Source organism: Mauremys mutica, chromosome 1, assembly GCF_020497125.1.
Source record: "Mauremys mutica isolate MM-2020 ecotype Southern chromosome 1, ASM2049712v1, whole genome shotgun sequence".
Lineage (NCBI taxonomy): Eukaryota > Metazoa > Chordata > Testudines > Geoemydidae > Mauremys > Mauremys mutica.
Window position 1 is genome coordinate 203,646,429 of NC_059072.1, and position 19,676 is coordinate 203,666,104.

The 19,676-nt window shown below is 44.0% G+C and overlaps 1 protein-coding gene across 2 annotated transcripts in view; it reads right to left on the reverse strand.

The window, feature by feature from the left end:
- ERG (ETS transcription factor ERG) overlaps positions 1 to 19,676 on the reverse strand; it is a 210,830-nt gene that overhangs the window by 134,398 nt on the left and 56,756 nt on the right. For both annotated transcript variants that reach the window (XM_045002483.1, XM_045002478.1), the window contains exon 2: positions 8,392 to 8,476. In XM_045002483.1, the coding sequence (XP_044858418.1) occupies positions 8,392 to 8,430 (39 nt within the window). In that variant the 5' untranslated portion in view covers positions 8,431 to 8,476. The remainder of the gene's footprint in view (positions 1 to 8,391; positions 8,477 to 19,676) is intronic.

Genomic DNA, 19,676 nt, shown 5'->3' on the forward strand with positions numbered 1-19,676 from the left:
TTCAAAGAAAAAATTCAGTTTAGGAAAAATAAAGGCACAACAACTGTGATCTGGCTAGCAGCATTGGGAAGAGGGTTAGGAGATTTGAAACAGGATCATTACACCACTAGTAAAAGTAGCACTAGAAAAGTAGAAAAAGTGTTGCCAGGATAAACATTAATGTTTGCATATAAGGCAGAGTGTAAACTCTCACACAGAAGACCTTTCCAGATGCGATGCCCATTAACTTATCAATAATCCTTACATTCGGGATTAATGTATTAACAATTGGCAGGAGCAATTATTTCATATTATTTTGAGGTGAAGGGAGTAAAATACTGCCTCTGATAACTGTACACTGCAACTCACTAATACCCTTCATGGATCTCCTATTCAACATAGCTTAAGTCCTCCCACCAGGTTTCAAAGTCTGGAGTTATTTTCCAAAAGTTCCAATTTCCTCTGAAAAGCTCTCTTTGCTTTGATTATAATACTAGATACAGCTTTCAAATGTATATCTCCAATGCCACAGATTCAGTGTGCCAGTCTCTTCTTGGTTATACCTACAAAACCAACGAGGTTGCACAGGTGTATGCCTGCAGAATGTGGCCCATGGTTTAAAATGTTTCTTGACAAGTCTCCCAAAAAAGTGCCACCACTGACCTAAGAGATAAAGCATCCCTTTGTCTTCAGCTTCTCAAATGTTCTCTCAAAACTTCTCACACAGTACAATCAACAAATGTCTCTACTACTCTGTAACTTTTCAGATGTCAGTGAATCCTGCATCTGATAATGACCACTCTGAAGATCACAGCTCAAAAGTACCCAGAGCAAAACATCAAAAATAAACATTCCCTCCCCCCCAGAGATTTATCCCTCTCTTCTTGTTTTGTCATCCACCAAAAAGAAAATTTTGAACCACGTAGACATACGTGGGCCAGATCCTCAGCTGATGTAAATCAACCTTGCTCTGACTTCAGTGGATCTTCACCCATTTACACCAGCTGGGGATCTAGCTCAATAAATGGTGTAATCCCATTATTACATATCCATAACTTCTGTCCTCAGAAAACCAAGTGACTGATCCAAATTAGAGGATACTGCAGGATAGAGAGAAAGGACTTAAATATCTTTCTTGAAATATGACTCCAGAAATTCCCCCACAGCCATAAAACATGTTGAATGGATCATATCCAAGCTGCCAGAAAAATACCAGACATTTGAAGGCCAGGTTGCTGAAAACAGAATTTGGCTCTTAAAAAAATACAGCTTTTATTTTAACTATTGGTGTTTTATAAGTATGTTCCTTTAAAAACAAGCCCTGCTCATCTGAGGTAGCATTTGCACAATGTGTTGCTATAACTACTGTTACAAGTACTTGTTTTTAATGAATAGTAGAGCAAAAAAGTCAAGTAAAAACCTATGTAAATGGCAATTAGTCTTGCCCTTGCAAAGAGAAGTTAAGCTCTGACCTTTCTGAAAACATCCATAACCTCTCTTTTGGATATGAATAGATATACTGTTAAGTTAAAAATCTTTTTTTAAAAAAAACCTTACTTGGCTCCTTGTTTAGCTTCTCCACCCTTAAATGCTAAACAGTGAGATATCTACTTATCACGAAGGAAAACAAGAACACCAGAAGCCTTTGCTCTGCTTCTCTGAGAAAAAGAGCATTCCATGTTTTCCATATTCCATGTTTTCACTGCGTACCCTCCATAAAAAGCTACCGTAATACTAATGCTGTCTTTTCTGGATTTGACCCTTAATACATATGGCACAAAGGAACTTTTGGTTAAGTTTGAACCCTTCTGTGTCAGGCCTGGGCACTGGCAGTCCAGCTCAATAGTTAGAACCAGGCCAAGGAGCTGGAAACCAGAGCTGGAAACCAGAGCCAAGAGTCAGAACCCCAGTCAGGAACCAGAGGCAAGGGTCAGAGCTAGACTCGGGATCAGCGTAGGAGCAAAGGCTAGAGTAGGACCAGAGCAAGGCAGAAGCTAATGCAGGACAGGAGTAACCACAATCACAGCTGTAGGCCAAAGCATTAAGCAGCCAGCAACTGCTGAGCTTAAAAGCAGGCCTGCTGGTTCCCTTTGGCAAATGTGGGTGGTCTGGCCAATCAGGCTGTCCTACTACAACTCAACTGAGATCATTAGTCTGCCTGGAGGCTGTGCTGGCTAGTCCTCAGACTCAGCTGAAGGTGCCCAAACCTGATATTCTGTTAATACCAAAACACATCTTGATTATGTGGTACCATGGATAAAATAATCTTTTATATCATGTTTTGCATCTAATTCCTTACAGCTCCAACTTAAAACAATACCCCCTCTTCCAGGAATAAAGGAAACCTGTGCTATTTCAAACAGTACTGGATGTCATCATCTTTTCAGCACAAAATCCTCCTACAGCAAAACTATTTTGGAAAAGTCAGGGCACTCAAGCTTTGTCATAAACACTTGGACCTAGTACCACAAGACTTTCAACAAATCAAAAACTCTACAAATGACTGTCCAACATGAATTCTTTTGTATTAATTGAAGCTTTTTGAATCAACAGAATTTCTTGATCTTATTTTAAATCAAATAAACATTTTTATTGTTTATAGTTACCTAGTACACCAATCTCATGTGACTAAGCACTACTTATTTGCCAGTAATAACTCTGTCTAAATGACAAACGAAGGTCCCAATCCTGCAAACAGTTATGTACATGATTAACTTTACCCATATGAGTAGGGCCCTACCAAATTCATGTCCATTTTGGTCAATTTCACCATCACAGGGCTTTAAAAATCGTAAATTTCATTATTTCAGCTATTTAAATCTGAAATTTCACCATGTTGTAATTGTAGGGGTCCTGACCCAAAAGGAGTTGGGGGGGGGGGTTGCAAGGTTATTGGGGGGGGGGGTTGCGATACTGCTACCTTTATTTCTGTGCTGCTGCTGGCGGTGGCACTGCTTCAGAGATGGGCAGCTGGAGAGCGGCGGCTGCTGGCGGGGAGCCCAGCTCTGAAGGCAGAGCCACCGCCAGCACCAGCACAGAAGTAAGGATGGCATGGTATGGTATTGACACCCTTACTTTTGCACTACTTCTGGCAGTACGCTGCCTTCAGAGCTGGGTGCCCGGCAAACAGCTGCCTCTCTTCGGCCACCCAACTCTGAAGGCAGCGCAGAAGTGAGGGTGGCAATACCACGACCCCCTCTAAAATAACCTTGCAACCCCCCTGTAGCAACCTTTTGGGTCAGGACCCCCAATTTGAGAAACGCTGGTCTCCCCTGTGAAATCTGTATAGTATAAGGTAAAGCCACACAAAAGACCAGATTTCATGGTCCATGACATGTTTTTCATGGCCATGAATTTTGTAGGGCCCTACATATGACTTTTCCCATTGATTGTAATGGGACCACTCAGATGCACAGAGCTTAAGCACATCTGTAAGTGTTTGCAGGATCAGGACCAAAATTTCCAAGCCATTCATCCTCTTTGTATACTCCAGGCTAGAACTGAATAATTTCATGGTACATTGTCCACATAAATTATCCTTCTCTTTTCATTCCTGCCAAACAATTTTGAATGAAAACACAAAATTGTGGTTTGGGGCAACTACATTTTGAGAACGAAGAGGAAAATAATGAACAATGAAAATTATAAATGCTTCAATCAGGCTGCATAATTTTAAATCTTAATATTCATCAGAGATGTGCTTAAACTGCACATTCAGATTTAAAACACTCCAAAAGTTTGATGGTATATGGGTTTTGGGATCAGGCACTCCTCAGTTCTCATTGTAAAGAGCAGTAATCACAGAATTATAGAATTGTAGCACTGGAAGGGACCTCAAGAGGTCATCTAGTCTAGTCCCCTGCACTCACGGCAGGACTAAGTATTACCTAGACCATCCCTGACAGGTGTTTTTCTAACCTGCTCTTAAAAATCTCCAATGGAGATTCCACAACCTCCCTAGGCAATTTATTCCAGTGCTTAACTACCCTGACAGTTAGGAAATTTTTCCTAATGTCCAACCTAAACCTCCCTTGCTGCAATTTAAATCCATTGCTTCTTGTCCTATCCTCAGAGGTTTAGGAGAACAATTTTTATCCCTCCTCCTTGTAACAACCTTTTATGTACTTGAAAACTGTTATCATGTCCCCTCTCAGGCTTCTCTTTTCCAGACTAAATAAACAAAAAAATTTTAATCTTCCCTCATAGGTCATGTTTTCTAGAGCTTCAATCATCTTTGTTGTCCTCCTCTGTACTTTTTCCAATTTGTCCATGTCTTTCCTAAAATGTGTCGCCCAGAACTGGACACAATACTCCAGCTGGGATTGTATCAGTGCGGAGCAGAGTGGAAGAATTACCTCTAATGTCTTGTTTACAATACTCCTGCTAATATATCCCAGAATGATGTTTGCTTTTTTTGGAACAGCGCTACACTGTTGACTCATATTTACCCATAATCCGCTATGACCCCCAGATCCCTTTTCCACAGTATTTCTTCCTAGGCATTCATTTCCCATTTTGTAGGTGTGCAACTAATTGTTCCTTTCTAAGTAGAGTACTTTGCATTTGTCCTTACTGAATTTCATCCTATTTACTTCAGACTATTTCTCCAGTTTTTCCAGAGCATTTTGAATTTTAATCCTATCCTCCAAAGCACTAGCAACCCCTCCCAGCTTGATATCATCTGCAAACTTTATAAGTGTACTCTCTATGCCATTATCTAAATCAGTGGTTTTTAAACTGCGGGTCGCGACTCAGTATAGGTCACAGAATATAATGTACTGGATCGCAGCGGCTCTCGTCAGCACCACTGACTGGGCCATCAAAAGTCCCATCAGCAGTGCTGCCCGGCTAAGGCAGGCTAGTCCCTACCAGTTCTGACACCGCGCTGCTCCCCAGAAGTGGCCAGCAGCAGGTCCAGCTCCTAGGCTGGGGGGGAGGGAGGGCATGGAGCTCCATGCACTACCCCACCCCAAGCACCAGCTCCATCAATTGGTTCCCAGCCAACGGGAGCTGGGGGGTGGTGCCTACAGGCGAGAGCCATGCGGAACCACTTGTGTGCCTCCGCTTCGGAGCCGGACCTGCTGCTGGCCGCTTCCAGGATGCGGCGTGGTCTGCAGTGCCAGGACAGGCAGGAAGCCTGCCTTAGCAGCCCCCCCTGCTGCGCTGCTGATCAGGAGCACCCCGAGGTAAGCCAGTGCCCCAATCCTCTTGCCCCAATCCCCTGCCCCAGCCCCAGCCCTGAGCTCCCCCCCAAACCTAGAGCCCCCTCCTTCACCCCAAAACCCCTCATCCCCACCCCAGAGACTGCACCCAGAGCCCTGATCCCCTTCAGCACCCCAACCCTCTTCCCCAGCCCTGAGCCCCTCCCACAACCCAAACCCCTCATCCCCAGCTCCGTTGGGTGGTGGGCATCAAAATTTCCTTCAACTGGGTCGCCAGAAAAAAAGTTTGAAAACCACTGATCTAAATCATTGATAAAGATATTGAACAGAATCAGACCCAGGACCGATGCCTGAGGGATCTCACTCATTATGCCCTTCCAGCTTAATTGTGAACCATTGATAATTACTCTCTGGGAACGGTTTTCCAACCAGTTATGCACCTACCTTATAGTAGCTCCATCTAAGTTGTTTATGAGAAGATCATGCGAGACAGTATCAAAAGCCTTACTAAAGTCAAAATATACCACATCTACTGCTTTCCCCCATCCACAAGACTTGTTACCCCATCAAAGAAAGCTATTAGGTGGTCTGACATGATTTGTTCTTGATAAATCCATGATGACTGTTACTTATCACCTTATCTTCTTCTAGGTAATACAACAGTGAAAATGGTTAATTTTTTCTTTTGGCAACTGGGGCTTTTTTCTGTATATCTAATGTAAAAGATCACATAATGAAAAACTAGTCACTCTCATTGCAAAGAAATGTCTACAAATATTCACACTGGCCATACGTGCTCTCCTTTTGTGTTCACTATCAACAAATGTACAAGTTGTCAAATTGTAGTCACATAGATGTTCCTAGAAAGTGAACTTCAAAGTTGCAATTTTAAATGTGCATGAATGAGTATTTTCTCCAGAAGTATATGAACACACATTCAGTGAGATAAAGTAATAGTTACAACTGAACAAGATTATAGCAATGACTAAAATGAAGCCAAATTACTCTAGCCCTCTGAAAGAATAGAAATTAGAGATAAAAAAGACATATTAGGCCTGTTAGTTTATTCCACTGTCAATACATGATTGTTCCCTGTGATATACTTTGGAATTCATCTAGTCCACTTTTAAAGTCTTGACCAATGGATCATTCCCTAGTTCTTTTTGAAGAATATGTTTATACAAAAGTAAATTCTATCATTAATGTGGAGGATCTGAAGTTTTTTCGACTAGTACTGATTTCGTTCTCTCCCCTCCACTTCAACAAACATGATAAGCATATGGATTGGCTAAAATACTTTCCCAAATGTTAATATATAACCAAATCTGCATGTTTTGCTGTGGCAAACAGACTCCATTCCTTACTCCTATAACTATACAGTTTGCTTGCTCAGCAGTGCTAGGTTGATAGAATAATATAAGCCTTCTGTGTCTATAGTAAGTGTTTTTCGAGCACAGTTGGATATAGACATGTCTCAGGCCTGGTTCAGATTTAGTTTATAAAAAGCCTAGTAACTGTTGCTGGAAGATGTAGGACCTATGCTTGTGTGTTTTCTATACATGTAGGAAAAAATGGTTGATTGCAATTGCCAGTCTGTCAGAAGCATTCATTATTAGACTTCCCACAAAAGTCACACACAAACACACACACACACACACATGCACGCACCTCCCATCCCTTTGAAATTCAAATCCCAGTGTGAAAAAAAACTGCTTCTGATGCCATTTTTGGCAAAATATGTGAAATTCAGTTCTTTTTGGTGTTATCTTTGGCTCTGAAAATACCAACACTCTGCAAAAATATATTTGATGCTTTAAAAACATTTGAATTGTTACCATTTTCATATCAGATTATTATTCACATCAATATTTTACTGCTCATATTCCTTAAAAACATCTGAATACAAGAAGACTGTGAAAAGTGTTTTTTCCCACAGCCATGTACTTTTGTTCTAACTTACAACTCAATAAAAATAAATTTCAGAAATGTGGTTATTCTATATTGTGCCTGCTGACTGGTATTTTTCAGTTGACTGAGTAGGAACTCCACAGAAGGTAAAAAAGCGAACAGAACTATAAGACTACTACAACCAAGCAAACAGAAGAAATTGAATCAAATACTGTAAAACCCAATGTTAAGATACAAATAAAACCCAGAAGATTTTAATACTCAGAACTGGATGTCAAAAGAAACATTACATGTCATTTAAAATCTGCTCAGCACCAAACTGCACAGTCAATCTATTTCTCTTACTGGTGCAATTTTATTTATCAAGTGATATCTTTAGGTGGCTGGAGCAATGATAACCTAAACAACAGAGTCTTGAAGTACTGGATGTAAATAAATATCGGTAGGCTTTTGACACTGGTGTGGATGCATTTCTTTACTGGACAATGACAGTTCCAGCTGTGTTCTTTAGGAGGTAAATCTGTCATTTCCGAAGCAGTTATGAAACTCTTCCCAAATAAGGCCTTTAAAATGATATAATAGGCAGAAATACAGTATTCATCATTAGCTTATTGGGCTCAAGTGGTACAGTACTGCATATGTTCTATTTCCAGAACTGTAGTGTTCTTAATAATATAGCAGTTGGCTACATTTGTAAGTCTACTTAGATAAATATTATCTGTTCCATGATAGAAGGGTAAGAAAATGCTTTGGGCTCTAATATGATGTACACAGTGGAGCTCAAAAAATATTACCATTTTCAAGATGTAGAAAAGCAGTGTTGCATTTTGGACTACATCCCAGTCCCACTGAAGTTAGTGGCCAAACTCCCACTGATTTATATACAACTAAGAATCTACTCTTTTTTATGGGTTTTTGGTTTGCTTTGTTTTCTATGTTATGTACAGTTTCCTGCTGCTATAAAGTCAGTGGAAGTGTTGCCATTTACTTCAATGAAACAGGATCTGTGCTGTGTGAGCTTTGTATTTTCCAGGTGGATTCACTTATTGAGCATCATGAATTTTAAGCAATAAAAGCATAGCTCTATGATCCACAGAGACTTATCCTCAAAATTCGATGTGATAGGACCAACTGAAGTCTATTTCAGTCTTTGGAACAAGTACCAAAAAAAAAGTTAATACTGTGAAATATTTGACGACATACAACTATAAGAGAATGCAAAAGCCAATATGGTAAATTAATATAATTTAGAGCCATACAGAAGGCATGTAATATGAATATACAATCCTTAACATTATTATTTTCTGAACATTTAAAGACTTACAGTCAACAGAAAACTTACCTTGATATGAGCTGCTGGATCTGGGACAGTCTGAATCATGTCCTTTAAGAGGCCAGTGTGTTTACCAGTTCAAACCCCAAGGCAGCTGCACAGACAAGAAAACAAAATCACGTAAGAGTCTATATGCTTATACTTATTTTCAAGAAGACTATTTTCTTTTCTGGATAAGTAAGTTTTTTCCCCTATAGCAAATACAACTGATGCTGTAAGTAAGATATTATTGGTTCTATAGCCTCCATTAAGGTTTATTTCTTAAAGGAGACACCAATGTTAGGGGTTGAACCTGTGTTCCTTATTCAGGAAAATTCTCCTTTAAACTTAATAGGCAATTCTCCCTGAATAAGAACTGAATACCAGTGCTCTAATTGTATAGCACTGGTATTCTTAATATAGGGCAGAGTTGCTCTAGAATTTCTTCTTCCCCTGTTAGATGCAATATAATTGGGGCAGATCCTCAGCTGATGTAAATAAGCATCGCTTCAGTGGAGCTGTGCCCATCTACAAGAGCTGGGGCTCTGCCCCATCATCTCGTTCAATAGCATTTTAAAACACAGAACTTTTGAAATTCCCAATATATGATTGATAGTACAGTATTATTTAGATAATATTTTTATTTTTTAAGTAATGTCTCATCTAAAATAACATATTGCTCAATAACAGGAACATTAGCTATGTGCTAAAGAATCATGGTTTGTAGTAAGAACACAAAATGCAAAAACATAACAATTTTAGTTTCATTTAAAGCAAAAGATACCTCATTTTTCTTTGTTTTCCCTTAAAGGCCTAGAAACTCCCCATTTTCCATGCAGAGTGATTCCTTTAGATTCTTGAACTCCTTTTTGTCTTTTAAAGTGACAAGATGATATTATTAATAATACTGTTCTTACAGCTAAGATCATTTGAGGCTCAAGCTTCTATTTACCTGTCACAGCCAAAGGCTGATACCTAAACTCATTGTGTTGCACCTTAATGGGACCACTTGTGGAATAAAGTATTACACAGTGTGATTAAAGGTATCAGAATTTGGCCATTAGTGAATTTTCCCTTTACTACTCAAAGGGCCCAACCTTACTCCCATTGAAGTCAATTGGAATTGGGCTAGTAAACTTTAAGACCCAATTTGGAAAGCCCAATGCAAGCAAAATTCACAGTTAGTTGCACCATTGGTGCAGTTTCCCCAGCTAGCCATGAAAGATCATACGGGTTGTTGGAGTGATTACGTTCTTTGGAGATTTCTCTCCCACATGATTTGAAGTGTTGGTACATTTCATGCAAAACAGATGTGCAATTTTTAATTTTTTTTAAAAAGTTAACTATTGAACAAATGAACCTAACTCCTTTTTCAACTGCAAACCCCTTCTCAAACATCAGCAGCATTATCCAATGTGTTTTATGGGATAAAAATTTAAGATCTCAAAATGTCATATATTAAAATATTAGAGTTGTATAAATTGTGAGATTTTATTTCACTCCCTCTGTCATCATGGTCATCATTTTTACAGCCACTGGAAAAATGTAAAAAATTATCAAAGAAAATTTAGAGTTTTGCTGCATCAGTGATTATTTTTCTCAGCCCAAAGCAATGCAGGTTTGCCTGACATGCAAGTACAAATTATTACCCTAATCTATTTTGAAATGTTTCATTCAGGTTTTAAGAAGATAGCTAGACTCAGTCAGGTATTGTGAGTGAATTGCTAACCAAGATAAGACCTGAATACATTTGTGACCCTCTCCCTGCCAGGTGCTTATTTGCTCTTGGGAAGAGCAACTCCCACATAAGTCAATGGGATGTTTAGGAGTTCTGCACCTTGCAGGACTAAAATCATAGTGAGGCAGGCTAATGGGAGATAAAGAGAAACATGGACAGGGAGTATCCGTGATAAACAGCTGAACATGCCAATTCAGGAACCAAACAAGAATGCCACTTCATGGGTCTGATCAGGGAGGATCTGCAGTGTGTGAATTTTGCAGGTTTGGGTGCAGAAAGTGTGGTTAAGGGTTTTGCCGAGCTTGCCCATCTCCTTTAACATATATGCAGAAAAAGCTGCCACAATTTAGCCCATAAAATAAGATTTGGAGGCAATTTTTCAGAAGTATTTAGATACTTAAATATGCAGATAGGTGCTTCATGGGACTTTCAAAAGTACCTAGGTATCTAACTCCAATTGAATTAAATAGGAATTAATCACTTAGGCCCTTTGTAAATCCCACTAGACTCCTATCTGCATCTTTGACACCTAAATATCTTGAAAAATCTGGCCCCTGATGAAGAATTTAAATACATCCGTTCACTAATCACCTGTTATTAACATATGTGGGCTTCACTCTGCATGGGAAAACTATGACAGGCCTCAGTTTAGTACTTTTGGAACAGGATCACCAGACATCTTAAGGTATATCTACACTGCAATTAAAAACCCGCAGCCAGCCTGTGCCAGCCGACTCAGCCTCATGGGGCTCAGAGCAACAGGCTGTTCAATTGCGGTGTAGATGTTGGGGTCAGGCTAGAGACCAGGCTCGAGGAACCTGAGAGATGGGAGGGTGCCAGAGCTCGGGCTGCGGCCTGAGCTGGAACATCTATATTGCAACTAAATAGCCTCTTTGCCTGAGCCCTGCGAGCCCGAGACAGGTAGCACCAGGGCCGGCTCTGGCTTTTTTGCCACCTCAAGCAAAAAAAAACAACAAAAAAAACCTGCGGGCGGCTGGAGCAGCGAAGCAAAATAAAACCTGCAGGGCAGCCGGAGCCAGGGTGCAAACTTTTGGCTAGCAGGACTCCCTGCGCTGCAGACGTGCCCCGAGCAGTGGAGTGCGCACTCCGGCTAGCAGGGGTGAGGGGGAGGGAGCGGGGGGGAGAGAGAGAAGGGAGTTGGCGGGGAGGGAAGGACGCGGGCTGCCAGGCTTGCTGCAGACCTGGCACCGGCTGGAGCAGACGGAGCATGTGGCCGGCTCCCAGCAGGGTGCTCCCCTCCTCCGCGCCGCCGCCCCCTACAGGGTGGCCAGAGCGGCGAACAAAAAAAAAAAGGGCGTCCATGCTGCCCCTTAGAATCTGCCGCCACAAGCACAAGGTTGCTTGGCTGGTGCGTGGTGCTGGCCCTGGCTAACACAGGCCAGTTGTGGGTGTCTAACTGCAGTGTATGTAGACATAGCATCAGATCTTAAATTTGCCTGGCGCGAACAGCCAGGAGCAGTAGTTTAGGCAAAACTGACTGGATTATGTTGGTACTCTTTCAGTCTACATCTAGACACCAGAACAGAGAATTCTTTACAAAAGAGAGGGTGGGAGAAATTTATAAATCCAACTGGAAATCAAAGAAAATGTTTGTTCAGTCTGAGTTTGAAACATGGATAGGTTATGGCAATTTTATATATTTCCTATTTAAGGCACTCATCTGTAGCAGTGCTCCCACATGGAGGTTGCTGTTTCAATAGCATATGTCACAGTTCAGGGCCACTGCACCTGAATTCCCCACTTGTGGTCCACCAAAGGCACCCACTCTAGGGCTATGTCTATACTATGGACCTTACAGCGGCACAGCTGTACCAATGCAGCTATGCCGCTGTAAGGTCTCCTGGGTAGCTGCTCTGTGCCTGCAGGAGAGAGCTCTCCCACCAGCATAATTAAACCATCTCCCAATGAGTGGCTGTAACTATGTCGGGGGGAGACAGTCTCCTGCCGACTTAGCACTGTTCACACTGGCACTTTTGTCAGTGAAACATTTGTCAGTCGCGGATGTGTGTGTGTTTTTTTCACACATCTGATGGACAAAAGTTTCACTGACAAAAGTGCTAGTTTAGACATAGCCTAGGTTCCTGGTTCTTCAACCATGACCTCTGTTGGGCAGAGAGACCCATGCCTCTCTCCCTCCTAACCAGGGGGTTTCCAGGCTGCACACTTGCCAGCTTACACTGTAATATTCCCAGCAAGACTGATTGCCTAAAAGACCACCGACTTCACTTTGCTTTCTCTCCAGACCCTACGCTCAGCGTATTGCCTGCTGTGATAGGGCGTGTCCCTCACACTCACATTAACCCTAAAGGTTAACCTAAAGTGGTTTATGTAGAACAGATGGGCCAATGGACTTCTTAGGCTGCAAACTGGGGAATATTTATGATAAGAGATAGGAGAGCTCTAAGTAAGAGAAAGTCACCTGTGTAGGAACAGGTGGGGCTTCTATAAAAACAGGAAGCTGGTAGGAGAAAAGAGACTGCAGTCACTCTCCCTGGGACAAAGGAGAGAAAGGGATTTGGAGTCAAGAGGAAGGGTTTGTCTATCAAATCCAGGAGATAGGGGGTTGGCTAAAAGGGTGGAGAATAAGAGCCTGGGATAGGCACGATAGGAAGGAGAGCAGAGGAGTGGCAGGAAGGTTTGTGCTCGTACAGACCTTGGGTACTGGAGGCAGGATTTCTGGTCTGGAACCCAGAGTAGAGGGAAAGTCTAGGTTCCCCTAACAGCCACTGAATGAGAGGTACAACCTGGACAGTGAACTTGAAGACTGTATGGGTCCACTTTTTCTGGCTACTAATGGAGTGGCTCAGCCAGGGCAGTTAAGGACCATCTGGGATGGTGTGGAAGACCTTGATAGTACCCTGGAAGGGGAGGACTATTTGTGACTTGGCTGGAGGGCTAAGTCATGAAGATGAGGTGTGGCAGCTCCTGAGGAGCAAGAGAGGGGCCACAAAGTGAGACAGCAGGCTGAGGAACTGCAAGAAGAGGGTGTTGGGCTGGCCGAGCTAACCCCCAGACACGGCCAGCAGGAAGTGCTCCGATAGTAAGTAGAGACTCCCATGACACCCTCAGTTATGTTACCATGCAGCACTAAGCAGAAGAAGAAATGTATTACTGAGAAAACATATTAAAAACAAGAAAAAACACATGCTAAAAAGCTTGCCAGAGGTCACCTCAACTCCACCTTGGGCTCTGGTAGGTGTCTGTCCTTCAAAACTCTCCAGTGGATTGCAAAGATATTTAAACTTAATTCAATAAGTTCTCACAAGGGCATGGCAGGAAATAGCCATATCTGTCACAACACAGTCTTAATTCTGACCTGGATAACCATTTACAGCTTCATCAGGCCAGAAACAGTGCCCTTCTAGATCCCAGACTACAGAAAGCACAACTTTGTATTACTTCCTTAGCAAATCATTGCCTAAAAAACCTTCATTATATTTCTTGGGTTTTTCCCCCCAAAAAATAAAACCATTATTTAAATCATTTCACTTCCACCTTTCCTGGTTGGATATAGAAGTTTCAGACATCTGGTACTAACTTTCTGAACCAGATAGTATTTTTGTCAGAATTCCCCCAGCCCCCCGAACTTCATGCATGTCATGTTTGTGCGTCACAATCTGTCAAAGGGTCTGCCCTTAGCTGTATATTTTGAACTGTAATATTTGCTAAGCATGCCTCTAGTTTAAAGGCCTGATCCCGAATGGCGCTGAGCACCCCCAGAGGTTGCTCAGCACCTTGCAGTAACAAGCTATAAAGGCTGGATTCAGGAAAGCATCTCTATCCAGGAAAGCACATAAACATGTGCCTAACTTTAAGCATGTATTTAAGTCCCAAGTTAATGGGACTTAAGGACATACTTGAAGTTAAATATGTGCTTAAGTGTTTTCCTGAATCAGGGCCTAAATGGTGAGCCAGAGCATATTTTAGTGTTTACAGAGCAGTTCTTTACATTAACTGTACTTCAGCAAAATTGTTATAGTTCCAGGTGTCCCTAGTTTACACAAAGTTTCACTCACTTTGTTTTACAAGCACATATACAGAACATAGCAAAGTAGCATTTGTTCATTAGATACTAAATTAAGGGGGACAAATTCCATAGTTGTGTTCAGGTCCATTTAAACACCAATAAGAAAATAAAAATAAAATGATGGCACAGGATGCAATCAACCAAACCTGGATATGCATTTTTACTGTCATACTCTCTACCAATAATATGTAAATTCCGTATTTGAAGACCGATATAAACTAGAGAGTCTACTACCCTTTCCATTTATACTTGCAACTCCAACTGGAATATCTTGAAGCTGTAGGCATACATCAAAGAGCCTTGGAAATATGAACGGATGTGATTAAATTGTTTTTCTCTTTTAGAGTCATATCAAAAGGATCAGACTAATGTACACAATGATAAACTCTTAGGCCTGGTCTACACTAGGACTTTAATTCGAATTTAGCAGCGTTAATTCGAATTAACCGCGCACCCGTCCACACCAGGAAGCCATTTAATTCGACCTAGAGGGCTCTTTAGTTCGAATTCGGTACTCCACCCCGACGAGGGGAGTAGCGCTAAATTCGACATGGCTATGTCGAATTAGGCTAGGTGTGGATGCAAATCGAACTTACTAGCTCCGGGAGTATCCCACACTGCACCACTCTGTTGACGCTCTGGACAGCAGTCCGAGCTTGGATGCTCTGACCAGCCACACAGGAAAAGTCCCGGGAAAATTTGAATTCCTTTTCCTGTCTGGACAGTTAGAATCTCATTTCGTGGTTGGACATCGGGGCGAGCTCAGCAGCACCGGCAGCGATGCAGAGCTCTCCAGCAGAGGAGTTCATGTAATCTCTGAATAGAAAGAGGGACCCAGCATAGACTGACCGGGAAATCTTGGATCTGATCGCTGTGTGGGGCGAGGAGTCTGTGCTTTCGGAGCTGCGCTCGAAGAAACGGAATGCAAAGACCTACGAGAAGGTCTCCAAAGCCATGAGAGACAGAGGATACAGCCGGGATGCAACGCAGTGCCGCGTGAAAATCAAGGACCCCAGACAAGGCTACCAAAAAATCAAAGTGGCAAACGGACGCTACGGAGCCTGCCACCACTGCCCCACCAGTGACCATGGACTCTGACGATGGGACAGTGTCGACGGCCAGTTCCTCGGCGATGTTCGCGGACGGGGAAGATGAGGAAGGGTTTGTGGAGGACGAAGCAGGCGACAGCGCTTACAACGCTGGTTTCCCCGACAGCCAGGATCTCTTCATCACCGTCACGGAGATCCCCTACCAACCATCCCCGGCCATTAACCCGGATCCTGAATCAGGGGAAGGAGCAGTCGGTAAGTGCTTTAACCATGTAAACTTTTATTCTTAATATAACAGGAATCTGAAGTATGTGAAAAGGAGGTCTCTCTATATATGGGGATAGAACAGAAATCCTCCTGGGAGATCTCCACGAAGCTCTCCTGGAGGTAATCGAAAAGCCTCCGCAGGAGGTTCCTGGGGAGAGCTGCCTTATTGGGTGCTCCGTGGTAGCACACTTTTCCGCGCGAGGCTTTCATGAGGTACTCAGGAAGCATTGCCTCCCCGAGCACGGCTGCATAGGGCCCTGGTTTGTGCTGGCTTTCACGCAGCATGCGCTCTCTATCTCCTTCAGTGACCGTCCTCAGGGTGATCTCGCTCGGAGACTCCTGCATCTAATTAGGGGAATTACTGTAATGTTACACCTGGTCCAAAGTATTTTTAAAAAAATCTCCGGACAGACGGCATAGCAGAGACTCAGCACGCTGCTGCGTGACGAGCGTAACGGAAACCCAAAGAATCAAATGGACGCTCATGGAGGGAGAGGGGACTGAGGACGCAAGGTATCCCACAGTTCCTGCTGTCTCCGAAAAGGATTTGCATTCTTGGCTGAGCTCCAAATGCTTCTAGGGTCAAAAACAGTGTCCGCGGTGGGTCAGGGCATAGCTCGGCAATTTACGCAGCCCCCCACCCACCCCCAGAAGTGAAAGGGAAAACAATCCTCTCTTGACTCTTTTACATGTCACCCTATCTTTACTGAATGCTGCAGATAGACGCGATGGTGCAGCACTCAACACCAACATCCTTGCTCCCCCCACGCTATGGATGGCTGATGGTACAATAAGACTGATATCCATCGTCATCATCAGCCTATTGGCACATGGGGCAGTGCAAAAGGACTGGTAACCATGCTGACTAGCATCGGTAAGGTCAATCAAGGGCGCCTGGCCCTAATTTTTCCTGGTAGATGGTACAGTATGGCTGATAACCATCGTCATCATAGCAACAGGGGGCTGAGCTTCATCAGCCCCCACCCTTCATGTGTAAAGAAAAGATTCAATTGCCCCTGGACTAGCAGCAGGATGCTGGGCTCCTCTCCTCCACACTCCTTAATGTCCTATCTGGACTATCATAGCAACTGGAGGCTGCCTTCCACTCATTTCTCACTAACAAGTCACTGTGTCTTATTCCTGCATTCTTTATTACTTCATCACACAAGTGGGGGGACAATGCTATGGTAGCCCAGGAAGGCTGGGGAAGAATGGAATGAACAGGTGGGGTTGTTGCAGGAGCACCCCCTGTGAATAGCATACAGCTCATAATCTATGCAGGATCTGACACAGAGCAGCTGTGCTCTCTGGTTCTCTGATACAGTGGTTCTCTAGTACACTTGCCCATATTCTAGGCAGGACTGATTCTATTTTTAGATACCAAAAAGGAGGGATTGACTCAGGGAGTCATTCCCAATTTTGGCTTTTGCGCCCCTGGCTAAGAGCAGCCAGGGGCACTTATGACAGCAGCAAATGGTGCAGTGCAAAAGGACTGGTAACCATGCCCATCTTATTACCAATTTATGGTATGGTAGATGGTACAGTATGGCTGGTAACCATCTCTGCTGTCATGCAAAAGCAAAAGCATGCTGCTGTGTAGCGCTGCTGGACCGCCTCTGTCAGCGGCATCTAGTACACATACGGTGACAGGCACAAAAGGCAAAACAGGCTCCATGGTTTCCACGCTGTGGCGTCTGCCAGGGCAATCCAGGAAAAACGGGCTTGAAATGATTGTCTGCTGTAGCTTTCCAGGAGGAAGGGATGACTGACGACATTTACCCAGAACCACCCGCGAAAATGGTTTTTGCCCCATCAGGCACTGGGATCTCAACCCAGAATTCACAGAGACAGACTAGACTGTGTTCATTGTTCGCCAAAATTTATCTTTGCAAGGAATTCACTCCCTTTTTCCCATCACACAGCTTCGACTGTCTCCAGACCTGCCACAGCATCCCCCTCACAGAGGCTGGCAAAGATTAGGCGGCGAAAGAAAAAGACACGGGACGAGATGTTCGCTGAACTTATGGGGTGCTCCCGAGACGAGGCGGACCAGCAGAGCCAGTGGAGGGAGACCCTCTCTCTGTACCAGCGCTCACACAGCGAACGGGAGGAGAGGTGGCGTGAGGAAGACAAGCAGGTGACTCAAACGCTGCTTGGACTAATGAGGGAGCAAACGGACATGCTCCTGCGCCTTGTGCATGTTCTGCAGGACCTCAGGCAGGAGGACAGAGCCCCCCTGCAGTGTATCTGCAACCGCCCTCCCCCGCCACAAAGTCCCATACCCCCCTCACCCAAAATAACCAGAAGGAGGGGCGCCAGAGGCCGTGTAAACTGTCACTGCACCCCAGCAGAGTGCTCAAGTACCCAAAAGCTCTCATACCCTAAATTTTGAGAAGTCCTTTCCTTCCCGCCTCACCCAAGCCCCCATCCCAGTTTCATCCCCTAACTGTCTAGTTGATAATAAAAAATACTTTTCTGTTAATTACTGTTTCCGTCATGTTCTTTTAGAGGAGACTGTGTTTGAAGGGGGGGACAAGGGGTTGGTAATTTGACAGGACAATCGCCTTTACCAGGGTACAGACATGGGGGCAGGATCAGCAGCAGGTCACACACACACTGCAGTCAGTACGCACCCTGGTCGGTATGGGAGGTGGTTTGCAGGTTCTGTGTGGGTGGGGGGGTACGTGACTTTGTAGCGGGGGAGGGGGGTTACAGATCTCATGCAACGGTCCCTGTCCTGGACCACAGAGCCACGCAGCAGAGGAATCTGTATCCGTCCTCCCCCGCCAAAAGGCCACATAGCCCCCGCACACAGAGTCCCAAAAAGGAGGGATGGCAGGCTCCGTTGAAACATCCAGTCCGGCACTGCAGACCGCTCTAGGAGCAGGAGCCTGTCATTCCTCGAGTTTACAGGCGGTCTTTACATCACTGCACACCCTACCCAGCACAGTCCATGTCCCAGTTTCAACCCTGTAACGCAAAGTCATCAATAAAGAAACCTTTGTAAAGTTACAGTGGAACATGTATTTTATTTTTAAACGTGTGTTGGAAGTTGGGGAAGCGGGGTGGGTGGGGTATGTAACTGCAGATGCTAGTCAACAGTCACTTGGTACAGAAACAGGGGCAGGTTCAGCTTCTCTGTAAAGAAACTGAACAGTCACAGGTCACGCTGCTCACTGCTCACTGGTACTTGAAGAGTTCCTTGTCGCTGTGCAAGGCGCCTGCACAGAGCTTCACGAGCCAGGGCATTAGCGGGTAGGCTGGGTCCCCGACGATCACTATAGGCATCTGCACATCCCCAAGACTTATTTTGTGGTCCGGGAAGAAACTACCTTCCTGCAGGCATCTAAACAGACCAGAGTTCCTGAAAACATGCACGTCATGAACTTTGCCTGGCCACCCGACGTTGATGTTGGTAAAACGTCCCCCATGGTCCACCAGTGCTTGCAGCACCATTGAAAAGTAGCCCTATTTCTCAGCAGCTGACTGTGGAAGAGGTGGACGATAAGGTGCGAGGAGTTGACAACGGCCATAACTGCAGCGGGATCCGTGCTCAAAGTGCTGTGGCGCCCGCGCTGTCACTGAGCAGAAAAGTGCACGAACAGATTGCCCGCAGGCGCTTTCAGGGAGGGAGGGAGGGAGGGTGTGATTGACGGTTCAATGATGACAGTTACCCAAAACCACCCTCGACACATTTTTCCCCCCAGCAGGCATTGGGGGGAAATCCCAGGATTCCAATGGGCAGCGGGGAGTGCGGGAACTGTGGGATAGCTTCCCACAGTGCACCGCTTCCAAAGTCGACACTGGCCCCGTTACTGTGGACTCACACAGTCGAACTAGTGTATTTAGTGTGGATACACAACTTCGACTTCATAAGGTCGATTCCACAAATTCGAATTAAGTTGATTCGAAATAGTCTTGTAGTGTAGACATACCCTTAGTTATTTGGTAAAGTCTTCCAGACTCTAGAGGGTCTACTCACCTGTTGTTACATTAGTAGTGTTTCCCCTGTGCAATCTTTCCCTTCATAATGAGAGCATAAATTATTTTTTCACAAATTGGCACATTATGCTTATCTAGATGCAGGTTCTACACATTCCACTAAAACACAGTAAGACAGTATGTCCTGCCATACAGTTTAACAAATGAACTCAGATTTAGGTCCAAATTCCACTCTGAGCTACATGTACTGAAACTCAGAGCTGAATTTGTC